The sequence below is a fragment of the Orbicella franksi genome, chromosome 11 (genome assembly GCF_964199315.1).
Source record: "Orbicella franksi chromosome 11, jaOrbFran1.1, whole genome shotgun sequence".
In the NCBI taxonomy this organism is placed as follows: Eukaryota; Metazoa; Cnidaria; class Anthozoa; order Scleractinia; family Merulinidae; genus Orbicella; species Orbicella franksi.
The window spans coordinates 17,122,010-17,136,154 of record NC_138155.1 but is presented as its reverse complement, the minus strand read 5'-3'; the positions used below and the strand labels follow the sequence as shown (position 1 = coordinate 17,136,154).

The 14,145-nt window shown below is 37.0% G+C and overlaps 1 protein-coding gene across 2 annotated transcripts in view; it reads right to left on the bottom strand.

Moving 5' to 3' along the window:
• LOC145503083 (general transcription factor 3C polypeptide 1-like) overlaps nt 1–14,145 on the bottom strand; it is a 280,887-nt gene that overhangs the window by 247,609 nt on the left and 19,133 nt on the right. For both annotated transcript variants that reach the window (XM_081482517.1, XM_081482518.1), the window contains exon 4: nt 3,483–3,726. In XM_081482517.1, coding sequence (XP_081338643.1) covers nt 3,483–3,726 — 244 coding nt within the window. The remainder of the gene's footprint in view (nt 1–3,482; nt 3,727–14,145) is intronic.

The following is a 14,145-nucleotide window of genomic DNA, read 5'->3' as shown; positions in this document are numbered from 1 at the left end:
TTGAATGCAAGATCTTAGCATCAGCACTGGTATGGATTTCCTCTGGGAGAGAATCCAATGCTTGGAAAATTTCAGGCTTGAGAAATGCGAGAGACCTGAACCTGAGCTCAGTGCCATAGCATTGCTTTATCAGACTGGGGAGGTCAGTGGACTAATCTTGACCAAGTTAGTACAACCAGATTTTCTAGGGTTGGAGACATTTCCTTGTCAGAACCAGGGGCCTCACTGTGGTGTGAGATATTACCATTGGCTAACAACAGATTGTCTTCGATGAAGGACATGAGGTGTTGATTCAAGTGCCTAGGGTGTTCGTCGGGAGAGAGTTTGATGTTATTGAAGTCAAAGAAGTGGGCGCCAGTCAACTGAAACCGATAGTGAAAACGAATCGCTTGCCAGATGGAACTCACAGAGGCAGAGTTCTTGATGATGGGTGTTGCGAGAAATTATGGGGCAGTAATTTGCAATTTGGCCTAACATTAAGCCGAGATGAGTGGACTTTTGTTGTGCTGTCCTGCGGGAAGCTTGTGGTACATAATCGGCATCATACTGGAAGCTGCGTAAGGGAGTGCTAGGGGATTTTTTGAGCCATGTCACACCATCTGCTAGGAAGCTTGCAAAGTGGAAATTGAGCGAAAGAGTATATTGTAAGTTTTGCCTCCAGGCTTCGAACGACTTATCCTTTCGTGTTTGGTAAGGGACCACTGTTTGGGTGCTCTTGCATTCATGGTACTCTTCAGAGATGGAAGAATGACGAAATGTGTAAGTAGCTTGATTGATGACCGCAGGGGAACAGCTATCAGCTAAGCTACTCGCTACTTCCTCATGTGGAAATGGGTGAAGAAATCCGTCACTGAGTTGGCTTTGTCCCTCCGTTTGAGACGTGGATAAGACACTGCTGCCACCATGCCAGTAATGAGGACAAGAAGACCCGAGAATAGGGAACTCTGAACGGTTTAGTGACAAACACTAGACCTACAACACAATCGCAACAAGATGGCGATCTGGAACATGTGAGAGAGATCAAGCAAACGAAATACACATGCTCGCCTAACAACACCCACTGGCACAGGGTTAAATTATTAGAGGGAAACTGGACTTTGACCAATCACTACCGGAAAGAACCAACTTGTCTATCCAAAATATCACGACACTTCTACAGTTTGTCCTCGACAACAATTTCTTCATATTCCAAGGCAACCATTACCAACAAATTTTCAGTTGTCCGATGGGATCCCCAGTCAGCGCCATCTTGGCCCATCTCATCATGGAACATGTCGAAGAAAAGGCTCTCTCGTCGACCCCTAACCCTCCCAAATGGTGGTTTAGATACGTAGATGACAGCCACGTATGTGTTAAAAGAGAGCACATAGATGAATTCCACTCACATCTCAATTCCATCAACCCTCACATCAAATTTACAATCGAGATAGAATCAGAAGGTTCCATTGCCTTTCTCGACACAAAAACAACCAGACAAGAAGATGACTCGATCACTGTGTCTGTTTACAGGAAAGCTACTAACACCGACCGTTACCTTGATTTCAAATCACACCACCATCCTCAGCATAAACACTCGGTTGTGCGCACTCTCATGGATTGTGCAAGGAACATTCCTTCCATGGAGGAGGAAGTTTCACGGGAAACTAAACAAGTAACAAAAGCCCTTGCCACTAATAACTACCCTGCAAATTTCATTCACAATGGCCGCCAACTGAGTAGACAACAAGAAACGAATGATAACGACCATCGTGGTTTTGTCATCCTCCCCTACGCCAAAGGTTTTTCTGAAAGAGTCGCAAACGTTCTTCGAGGTTTCAATATCAAGGTCGCCCATAAACCTATTCGTACCATCTTGAACACACTCAAAAAACCAGATCGAGAAAGAGGCTTCCAGAGGCATTGTTTACAAGATCAAATGTAAAGATTGTGACTGTGTTTATGTTGGTCAGTCATCACGCACGTTAAAAACACGTATGAAAGAACACGCAAAGGCTATAGCAACATTGGACAAAAACTCTTTATTGGCCAAACACCATATGCTCAACGTCACCAAATAGATTTGGAGAACGTTGAAATTGTCGACAGATCATCAGTATGGAAACAAAGACTTATTCTTGAAGCTTGGCATTCCGTGCGAGACAGGAACGCTATAAATGAACACATAGCGCTACCGAACGTGTACAATGGCATTAAGAATTTTTACACTCATTAAGAATACTCTAGAGACTATTGCTCATTTAGTTTTATCACACATCTATTACATATTTTAGCAGGATGCCGTTTAACATTTGCATTTTCCATCTTTTGCTGAAGAAGGCAACAGTAGAGGCCGAAACATCTGATAACCATATTTTTAGCCAGTGACAACCATTTAATTCCTTTCCTTTTTAACCAATTTTTAACTAATAGCTGCATGACTACATTTGCAGCACTGAGGCTTATGCTTGCAATAATTATGTTTCCTACTTCGGAAGTGTAGTTTCTAGCACATCCTGGAATGAAATCTCAAATTTCCTGATGGCAGTTTTGAAACATGATTGGTCAGCTGTTACAATGTGTCTATTGTTTTCTGTTTGCCACTGGCTCACATTACAGAACAGGCTCTAAGTTTGTACTGGTTTACATGTATTCTTAGTTACTAATGTATGGTGTCATTGTTGCTATGCTGAACAATAAATTTGTGAAAACTTTGAAAAATTGTTGGTAATTGTGAAGAAGAGGTCCCAAAACTGACTGTCGGCAAGCTGTTAGCTGACAGATTGCTGACAAGCTACCAACAGGTTCCTGACAGGTTACCCACAGTTTGCTAAACAAAATGTTTGCTGTAGAATATATAGGAATAGAGTAATATACCCGATCAACAAAATGGTTTCAAAAGTCGAAAATAATTAGCAATACCTCTCATCACTAACTTACTGATTGATGGTGGGCACAGAAAATATCGATTGTGAAATATTCTTTAAAAACTTAATTTTATATCAAATTTGTTACATTGTAAGTAACAGACAACAACGTCTAAGTTAAATTTAACCATATAAAGCAGATTTCATCCAACAGAAAAAGCGAAAACAACTGCATAATACTTTCTTGTAGAAAGCACCCTACAATGCAATTCGAACTATGACATAATTTATGGGGGAATGATACTATTGCTGTATTCGCATATTTACTCTGGTTGTTTTCTGCAGCGCTGGCACTGGTTGTAAGCAGTGATTACCAAAACTTAGACAGACATATATTTAAAGCACAGTATGGAGGAACAACATCAAGGCAAGTGTTACCTACTACTGAAAAACTACCAACAACTTACCGACAGATCACCAACTGTCAGCCAACTGTTATCCAACAGAGAGCCAACAGTCAGCCAACAGTAATTACAGTTACTATTCTGGACATCTTTCTTATTCTCACATGTACTAATCAAGGTCAAAGCAATCAAAATCTAACCTACACATGTATGAAAAAATACTTTAATACTTCACCTGCATGGTTACTAAATGTCTTTTTCTTAATCTTTTAAGATGATGAAAGGTGGACCTTGAATCCATCTTAAAGAAACTTGATCCAATTGTTTTCTGCACACGTCCATTATACCTTGCCTGTCCAACATGTTCCAACAAACAATACTGTATATCAGTGAGTGTAACATGAGGATCACACTCAAGTCCAAGAAGGGCTTTTTCTCTCAACTCCTGAGAAGCAACCATAACAAGACAGTCTCCCCATCTGTCAGGAAAAATTAACAGTGTTTAATATCAAGCCATCAAGCAAAGAGTAAATACTGTTAAGGGAATATAGTTGATTCCTGGTAACTCAAACCACCATGAGAAATCACAGAAGGTTCCAGTTCCAGGACTGGAAATAATGGACAGTCACTGGTCAATGTCTAGCCCGATGAAGCATTTTACAGCAAAGAAACACAAAGCAAAAGTTGCATGTAATTGAAGGGGAAGAGGGAACTATTAAGAAATCCAGTTGAGTAAAGCAACTTTCTTCAAAAGAACTTTCACTATTCTAACAAGGACCTAAACAATTTTTTCTGTAATTATTAATTCATTCATTATCATAATTATTTATTATTTATATTTTTCTTAGCTCATGAGCGGGCAGAATTTAACAAATCTTGCAATCTGATTGGTTCCTGAAACGGGCGGAACTTTCTCAACCGGTACCACCACAGTGGGCGGAATCCATTGTGTTGATCTATTTTTGTAAATGAACTAGTGGTAATCATCAATTTTTTTGCCCTTTTTACACTTCCATGGACAATTTAATCAATGCAAGTTTATCTCTATTCACCTTTAAATGGCAAGGAAAGTCACTGTAAGTACATTCAATTGAGTTTTTTTGAAGTTGTGAAAATATGAGAAACATAAAACAAAAAAACATGTAAGAAAGTAAAATAAATCAAAAAATTACCATAAAGTAAAAGAAAAGTAATATAATAAAATAAACATGACATTGAAAACCAAATCAAAACATCCGATTTTCATTTTGTTTTGAGTTTGCTATGAGAACGATGTGCCATCAAAACACAACATTTGATTTTCATTTTTCAAAAATAATATGACTTTTTTAATTTTCACAAACATGTTTCGACAGTACATCCGTCATCATCAGTGTGACGGTTATGACGGTGATTTAAAACATGCCTGCTACAAATCATGCGTTACATTGCGTTGGAAAACAATACACTAGATAAATTTGGAAGTTAACAAAAATAAGAAGATGCGCGTGCACGTGCAGCTATAGGGAAAGCGTCAAATTGATGTGTTTGACCTGTTGATTAAGGTCAGGGTTTTCCCACTTGATGTACATAGACACCTTAAGCTTAACTTGGTACTTGGTAGGTGCAGAGTCTAAGATCTTGAAGCAGTCTAAGTTACAAGAGGTACGGCACGACTCTGAAGCCTGCAAATGCTTATAAACGTGAGAAGATCTGTCCGATGACAAGTGCTCGTGCACGCGTGTGGAGAAATGTCAGCTTGTTTCACCAACATAACAAGCATTACAGCTTGCACAAGAAAATTTGTGCACGATGCGCGTACGGAGCCTGTCAGGGAGAGGATCTTTCACGTTGAACAAGTTCTTAATTTTAAAGATAGAATAAACAAATTTGATGTCGATGGGTTTACATTTACTATAAGAATGATGGGCGGTCAAAACACAACATTTGACTTTCAATTCTGCTTTGAGAACAATGGGCCATCATGTGGCCCGGAGTTCTCATAATAAATACAAGGTAAAAAGCGAAACAATTTGCGAATCTTGACGACATGGCCCATTGTTCTCACAGTACTGCTTTATAGTGGATTGTGACGCTGTAAAAAGCATGTGCCAGCTGCAAACCAAATGGTTTATAGGGGTTGCGTTGGACTAACTATTCCTTTATTTCTGGGAAAAACTGCTATTATACAACTGATATCCTGCTTAATTGGACCTACACTACGGCCCTTTTTTATCCTTTCAACATATTATTTAACATGCATTGATGACATGTTTTTTTTGTTTTGTTAACTAAGTAAATGATGTAGATAGTGTTCATATTTTTGGGGGGGTCAGTGATATAATGCTTAAGTGCAGCTTTAGTAGAGCTGCCTTTTGTTCGAAACTTTAAAACAAAAAAAAAACTGGACATTTTCCTAACTGTGTTGTTTAGCTATGTAAACTAAACGATGTAAGTAGTCTTAACTATCATATTGTACTGTCAGTAAGTATTGTGCTGCAGTAATATTACCATTTTCCTCTTTTTATTTTGTTGGGTTTTTCCTATGTAGATTGTGTTTGTTTGTAAATTAATAAAGAAACAATGTTCGATAGAGTCTTAATTTCCACAATATAAACAATTACTATCTTGTTTGATATCAAAGCGGCACAATTCTTTCTTGGTGACTATAATTCTATGCAAGAATTTGTAATGGAATTCTTTTAATTTATTTTCTCTGCAAATCTGTTTTACCAATTTGAAGATGTGTCACTATTCAGGGGAATTTAAATTCATAGTATTACTCTTTTTTTTCGGGCCAGTAGGAAATGAATAATTTACCTTTTTATTTAGTAGCCAGTAGAAATCCTTTGCCTTTGTTTTCTGTAAATCATGTCAATATTTTCAGCTAATTGAATCTTAGTATTATGATTTCCTAAATAATTTTCTCTAAGAGGTTTGTCTTGATTACATGCCTTAGTTTCTAATGCTTTCAGAATAGCATTAATTACCTGATAAAAATTAAACAAATTAGTTCTAAAGTCATATTTCCTTTGAAACTCTTGTAAGGAAAGAAGTTGTCCACTTTCATTAAGTCTTAAATACAACTAATTCCTTTGGAAACCATTCCCAAAGAAAGAAGGGTTTCACTCCCATTAAAATAGATTTATTGTTAATTAAAAGGATAGTTTCCTCCCCCTGTTCATACTTGTACTGAGATTTAATACCAGAAAAAAGGGTAGAATGTCCTTGTGGAAGGCTAGTAATTTAGAATCTAAATATTTTTTGGCATAGTGACATCTGAGCAGAAAATTTAATCCTCCAAGTTTTTTAAAGAAATGGTCTGGTATTGATTTCCAATTATGGTTGTTAGGATTTAAAAGTCTTGGGATCCAGGCAAGTCTTAATGCCTTCATCACTATATCGACATCAGTCAAACAAATTCTGCCTTTATCGTAGTCTTGATAAATACTTTCTCTCTTAATTTTGTCTTTCTGTTGCTGTAAAGGAAACCAAATAACTTATTCTTGATGGTATATTTGATTTCATTTGGGACACTGACATTAGACACTGCATAGACTATTTGTGAAAGCCCGAGCAATTTAATGATCAAAACTTTTCCAAACAGGGTCAAATTTCTTGCTTTCCATAAATCCAGTTTGGTCTGTAATTTCTGAATTTTTGAATCGAAATTAAAGTGCTTGTTCTTGTTTTCATCATAGGAGAGGTATACCCTAAGATTTTAACAGGTTGGTTTACCCATTCTAATTGTAATGGCTTGATTTTGTTCGTTGACCACTCTCCTAACCATATCGCCTTAGTCTTTTTCATGTTTAATTTTAAACCAGAGATGGCACCAAATCTACTGACTGTATTAAGAGCGTGTTCTACAGAAGAAACATCTGCGCAGAATAGGTAAGTATCATTTGCAAATTGACTCATTTTAACCTTGTTTCCAAATAAATTAATCCCTTTGATTTCGACTGTCTGACGAAGTCTGTTCAATAATATTTCAGCCCCAAGTACAAAGAGATACGGGGAAAGCGGAGAGCCTTGTCTGACCCCCCTTGATGGTTTAAACCAGTTGGTGGCAAAACCATTATTCATTACTGCACTTTCAATATTAGCATAAAAGATTCTAACCCACTTCTTGACATTCTCACTGAAATTGAAAAGCTGTAATATTTTCTTTACAAATTGCCATTCCAAAGTGTCAAAAGCTTTTTTAAAATCCAATGACACCAAAATTCCCCCCTTTTTTCTCCACCATTGTGTATTCCATTACATCATTTATTAAATCCATTTTGAAATCACTGGTTATCCTTGCAATCTGATTGGCTCTCTGTGGTGGGATTTATTCACGAATCGCACTATTTTTTGCTCTAAATCGCATCTTTTTCTCTGCCAATGAGAATGGGACAGTAAAACAAAAACATCAATCAGATTTCAAGATTAGTTTAAAGTAATCAATAAAATTTCAGGAAAATGAAAGGCAAAAAGCCAATGTGTGGAGAATTTTGCAACTACGATTGCCAAAACTCTGTTGTTATTGTAGTTTTTTTTCCAAAAAAGTTGACGAATTTAATTAATTACAGTTTCTGAATGGCGATTATGAGCTCCTTCAGGCTGAAGACCTACTTTAATGGAAGTTTCCAACTTTCAGTGTCCATTTTGATGGATATTTTGGCGATTTTTCTTTAACATCTGCTCAAGATCCGTATGATACCAAGTCCAGTAAAACATAAACAAACAAAAACCACACAGCAACAAATTCAGAGCCATCTCAAGAAGGTAGATGTTTCCAGGTTTCCAGTAGTTTCAAACGAAGCAACAAAAGAGCTCAACTCTGTCGCTGTGAATAAACATAGTCAAAATACACCACACTGCACAAAATAGTGAATGAATGAACATCTTACGAAGCCAGTGCTAGTCCCGCCATCTTGGAAATATCTTTAAACAAATAGCGCCGCAAGAACTTGACAAGGTCCTGAGTATTGAGTCCTATGTCGAGGTCACAAAAAGAAACAGAGATGATAACGAGCTGGACTCCCTTAAAATCATGCCATTGAACGGTGTTTAAAAGGAAAAAAACGAACTGTCCACTGAGCATCGTGCACTCGAGGGAGTTTCACAACTCAAAAGAAATCGATCACAGAATTACACAGGATATGCACCTTCACATTTCTTCTCCAAAGACAATGAAAAGTCTCACCCTCAACCACAGAAGAAAGGAAAGCCTTCCATAATTGATTCAGGCAACGAGAATTGAACTTTTATACCTGAAGTAGACTATTTTCATTCTGACTTCAGAACTTCTTGTTTCTTTGTCATGCTCAAATGAGTTTTCATCACATGACATCGTTTTGCATTCTAAATGAGACATAATGGCGTTTCCGCTCCCATTATTTTTAACAAACCGGCTACTGGAACAATGCACCAAAAATATAAAATTTAAGGCGATAAAATTGGGCGATTTCAAAATGGATCTAATAAAGTGGCAATTGAACTGAGTGGAGTGCAATTGTGGTCTGAAATCATACTTGTGATTTTGAAATCACGCATATGATTTCAGACCAAATTGCACTCCACTCAGTTCAATTACCATTATTTATCAATCATATATTCTCTCCAATATAAACGACCTTTCATAAATCTAGTTTGACCAGAATGTACTAGTTTTGGAAGTACAGTCTCTATTCTTTTAGCCAAAGTTTTAGATGAGATCTTATGGTCTACGTTGAGTAAGGTTATAGGTCCCCAATTCTGTAGCTCTAATAAATTGGAATCTTCCTTGGGTACCAGAGTAATAATGTCTCTTCGCTATGAAATGGAGAGTTCTACAACTTCAGAGGCTTGGTTTAGACTGTTCACAAGATCAATTCCTACTATATCGAAGAAGTCTTTATAGAACTCAGCAGCAAATCCATCTTTGCCTGGAGATTTACTGTCTTCGAATGTTTGTAACACCTTCTTACATTCTTCCAAAGGTGAAAAGCCCTTCCAGTTCGTTCTTTTCTTCATTATCAAGCTTTGGAATTTCAATATCCCCGATGAATTCATCAAAATCCACTTGGGACACCGTTGTTTTGGAGCCATATAAATCTTCATAAAATTTCTCAGTTGTTTCTAAAATTTTATCTTCTTCCTTTACTATTTTGTTATTGTCTGTTTGGAGGTAGGTAATTGTTTTCCTGTTAAAGTTTTGTTTTTCTAAATTGAAGAAGTACTTGGTCGGTAGTACTGCTTTCTGGTGGATTGTGATGCTGTAAGAATTGCATGCCGGCTGCAAACCAGATGATCTATAGGGGTTACTATTACATTAACTTTTCTTGTATTTCTGGTAAAAAAAAACCTGCTATTATACAAATAATATCCTGCTTAATTGGACCTACACTACAGCCCATTGTTGTCATACCCTGAGCTACATACTGGACCGCGGATCCATGTGTGCTACTCCGAGAAGGGGCTTGGAATGATGCTTGGAACTGAACGCTGAGAATGTGGAGTGGCCAGCTGGAGAACTGGACAAACATTTTCGCATTTATTTGACTCTTCACAGTCCACAGTCTGCATTTCACACTGGCTGAGTTATATGTCCTACTTAGAGGTGCTTGAATAGTATTACAGTTGTAGACTAGTAGTAACCAAAGGTAATCAAAGATTATGAGAGTGCGTTCCACGTCTTCACTTTCAATGATTTCATTAGGTGACTTGAAACTCCTGTCTGTTGCTGTAGTCTACAATTGCTTTTTTATGTCGACAGCCGAACTGAGTTCTATGCAGATATGACAGAATGACAAAGTCCAGTATTTTCCTGTGGATTTCTGATTACCGATAACAAGTACAGGTCCACTCTACAAACCATGATTTATTGCTTTGTTGCATGACAGCACCAGTTTCTGTAAAGTAAACTAAAATATTTGCATTTGGCTTCAAATTTCATGCTTGAAGCACAAATATTTGCCAACACTTTATCATAAACAAATTCCATGCGACTGATTCAAATATTTTCGATGATGAAAGAAAACAGACAGCACTTACATTGCTGTTCCATGGTTCAGGCTTACTCTTATTGATCTTGGCTTCAGAGTACTTTTCCATCGATAAACGAGTGACCGATCGAGAAACCAAAACAGTCTCATATGCACGTATGCACCAGAAAGCAGTACTATGAGAACACTGGGCCTCGTCGTCAAGATTCGAAATGCTTTTACCTTGTATTTATTATCAGAACACAGGGTCCCATGATGGCCCATTGTTCTCATCACCAACTCAAAACAGAATTGAAAATCAAATGTTGTGTTTTGATGGCCCATCATTCTTATAGCAAACTCAAAACAAATTTGATCAAAGTGGCTATGAGCCACTCAACTTGGAAAATGGATCGTCTGTAAACAGTGGAAACTTTGATGCCACTGACTTGAGGTTTTAATCCACAGGTTAAGTTAAAGTTAAAGCCCACTGGCAAAACGCAATAGTAAGAGAATACACGAGGAGATGTAACACCGTAGAAAACATTCATGAAGTTATTGGTGATCCTCATCCTAGACAATTATATGGCTTCTTGTCCGATCAGCCAAGTAAGTATAATTGTATTCTCATTTTTATTCCTATTTTTTCATTCTTTATTTTTCCAGTTGATATCAGTGATTTTTTTCTTTTGTTGTTACCTTTTGAGAGATAATAAAAAATTAACCAACATAGAGTCATAGTACTACAAGGAGACCACTGCATCTCATCCACTCCATCTCGTCCACTCAACAAAGTTAAGCCCTGTTCGGCAGGGTTCCTGCTTAGATGGGTGACCAAATCCGAATACCCAGTGTTGTAATAATTTCCTTTTTTTTCTCTTTTTTCTTTTTTTTTCTTCTCTTTCCAAGGTGATAATAATGACTGCTGAACTCCCAGTCTTGTGTAATGTCTTTTTTTTCCTATTTATAAACTATTTTGTTCAAATAGTTTCGCCATGTCCGTATTCATCTTTGAAGTATTTATTCACAATACTGCATAAATAATAGCAAAACGCATCGTTCAAATTCTCCTCAATTCTCGTCTGTTGATCGTCTAAAACTTTTGATCACGGCTTGAATCATGATTTGAAAATTTATAGAGCCCATCAATTTTGTGATTTTCAATATCTCCTCAGTTTTAGACAATTGAGTATGGTTAAATCTGTATAAGCCCACACCTTCGGGAAATGAGCCATTTATATAATTAGCTTCTATATATAGAAACATTTGTGTGAAAAATCTATTCAATGTAGATCATTTCTGCGGTAAGATATTGAGTATTTGCATCAGAAATTCAAAGAATAACTAATATAACTTGACACGGTGCAATCAACTGTAAAGTTGGCCTTAGACTGTGCGATGTTTGAAACCCAAGGAAGACTTCTATATTAAAAGGTCAAGGATGCTCATTGTCTCAGGTACAAATCAAGGATTCTCGTCTCACTTAGGGTGTTGATGACGAAACATTGCCATTCTTAGCTGTCAAAGTATCCTTTAGGGTGTACTCAAAGAAATAATAATAAAAGAAACACTTTCATTTGTTCTCCATTGATCTCTCCAGTAGGTGAGTAGGGTTTACAAGTTCGCATGGGATCCTTTCTTGAACAGTGGCTAGTGATCGAACCTATTCCGTTTTAAGTGGCATCTTTTTGGGGTCTATTGATGCTTGAGCAACGCCCATATTAGTCTTCTTTATGAGTTAAATTCTAATTTGCTGACAAGCATCCCTGACGTTCTCATTTGGGAGTTCCCCTGGGATTCCAAATGTCTCACAGGAAGTGACCCAGTGAAGGAGTGAAGGAAATATAATATTTTCTAAGTTTAAAAATCAAATGTTGTGTTTTGATGGTGCATCGTTCTCATAGCAAACTCACAACAAAAATGAAAATCGAATGTTTTGATTTGATTATTTGATTACATATATTAATGTGATTTTCTTATGAGAATGCTGGGCCACCATGGTATGCTTCCAGTGAAATAAGGCATCCTGATTTTGCTATTGACGAGAAAATTCCGACGGTGAGTCTAATCTGCAGGTAACAGGTCACTGGTCGCACTATGCCTGAAAATTTGATTTCACTTGCCCAAATATGACTGTGCTCTGACACGTACCTTAAAGCAAATAAAGATCACACTTCTTTCACGCTTTCCATTGAGTGTAACTTGCTTTGATACATGTACAATTGAAAGGCTTTATGCAGCAGAAGCCTGAATATTTGTTGTTTCATTACCCTTTGTGATTTGCCAGGCCACAGTAAGTAACATGACAGTTTTCCAGCTTGTCTGGAATTTGGAGGCATGCATGTCTCTGCCGTTAACAATCTGGTGGCATTGTTAAAATGTAACTCTGTTCTCAAACCAAGCATGGCATTCAAAACTAACTAAAAATTTCTCTGTATCTGATGGAAATAATGATAGGACTGATAGGAATAATGCAAACTGCAACAAAATAAACAACAGATTGGAAGCCAGGCAATTTTGATTATCCTGGTGCCACTTACAAAACTCAAAAGCTCAAGAATGTTGAAAATTATGCTCTGAAGAAAAATTTTCCCATGCCCTCCAAGGTAAAGCAAAAACGGTTACTTCCCACCTTCAAGGGCACAAAAAATCATTTTTTTTTCTTTTATTTGACAAAATTTAAGTCAGTCATTTTATCTAAAGTTTGCAAAAGAAAAATATTAAAAATCTCAAAAAAGCAACCAAGTCAGTTAGAAAAAACAAATTTTCAAATGAAGTTAATAGACCAGGAAGGTGTCATAATCACTTAAATGGATGAAACTGCCAATGCAAATTTTCACAGCAAACTCTCATCTAGGAGAGCTCTCATATTTCATGTTATTTGGTATTGTTTATATTGCACATTTTCTTCTTTTGCCTTTAACTACTTTCCTGTTTTAGTGTCTTTCTCTTCGAGACAGCAAGATAGGAAACATGTTGCAATGCAAAGTTTTTCCCAGGAAATTGTGTTCCATTGTCTTTGACACTAGGAGGTCGTGTTGTTCCACTGGTTTGCAGTTTCATAAGGCAAGATAATCTCCTGGTGTGGCATGAGTTGTTTACAAACCTTTACAAGCTAAAATAGCGCATTTGATTTTGCTAGAAATGCATCCACTTTGAGCGAATTTGTAGGGTATGTAGATTAGACAGATTTTCGTGAAATTTCGCCAGAACATTCTAGGGATAATAACAAACGAAACTGTGTCGGGTAATTTTGACATTTAACATGTTTTTCCTGTAGCATTCATTTATGCAACACATCTCGCATATTTTTAGCTACTTCAACTTTAGATGCAGATATCTAGACAACCAATCAGAATATTGAAAAGCCTCACACACTTTTGCTGATTGATGCCTCGTGAATAAGACTGTGCAGCCATTTTGCTCGTGTGGCAGCAACCAATAGTCGATAAATTCAATAAAAGAACCCTCTGTCATTTCACGCTTTACCGGATCCTGACATTTCCTAAAAGAAAAACTCCCTTCAATTGTATTTTCATCGTAAACTACATTTATTAAGCTTCTTCTGATATATAGTTTGTTGGGTTTTTATGTAACCTGGCGTGCATACGATTTTTTTCCCAAAGGACACCCACAAAGGTAGGAAGTAACCTTAAGTTAAAGCTTAATACCAGGTGATCAGTTTCATTCAATAGACATAATACAAACAGCCAATTGAATGAAAATTATGACAATCATTGACATTGTTTACACAGCATTTTCCACAAATGTGAGGTCCAAGAGTTTTATAAAATACAATGTCTATAATGTCTTGATGTTTGCTTCTTTCACCGTGATTATTTAACATAAGGAGTCAAACAGAACAATTTTGTTCCCTTCGTCATTTTCTAGCTATTCTGTGACTCAGGGACACACCTGCTTTGCAAAGAGATCTTTTAACTCTAATCGCAAACCAAGCATCAAATTAGT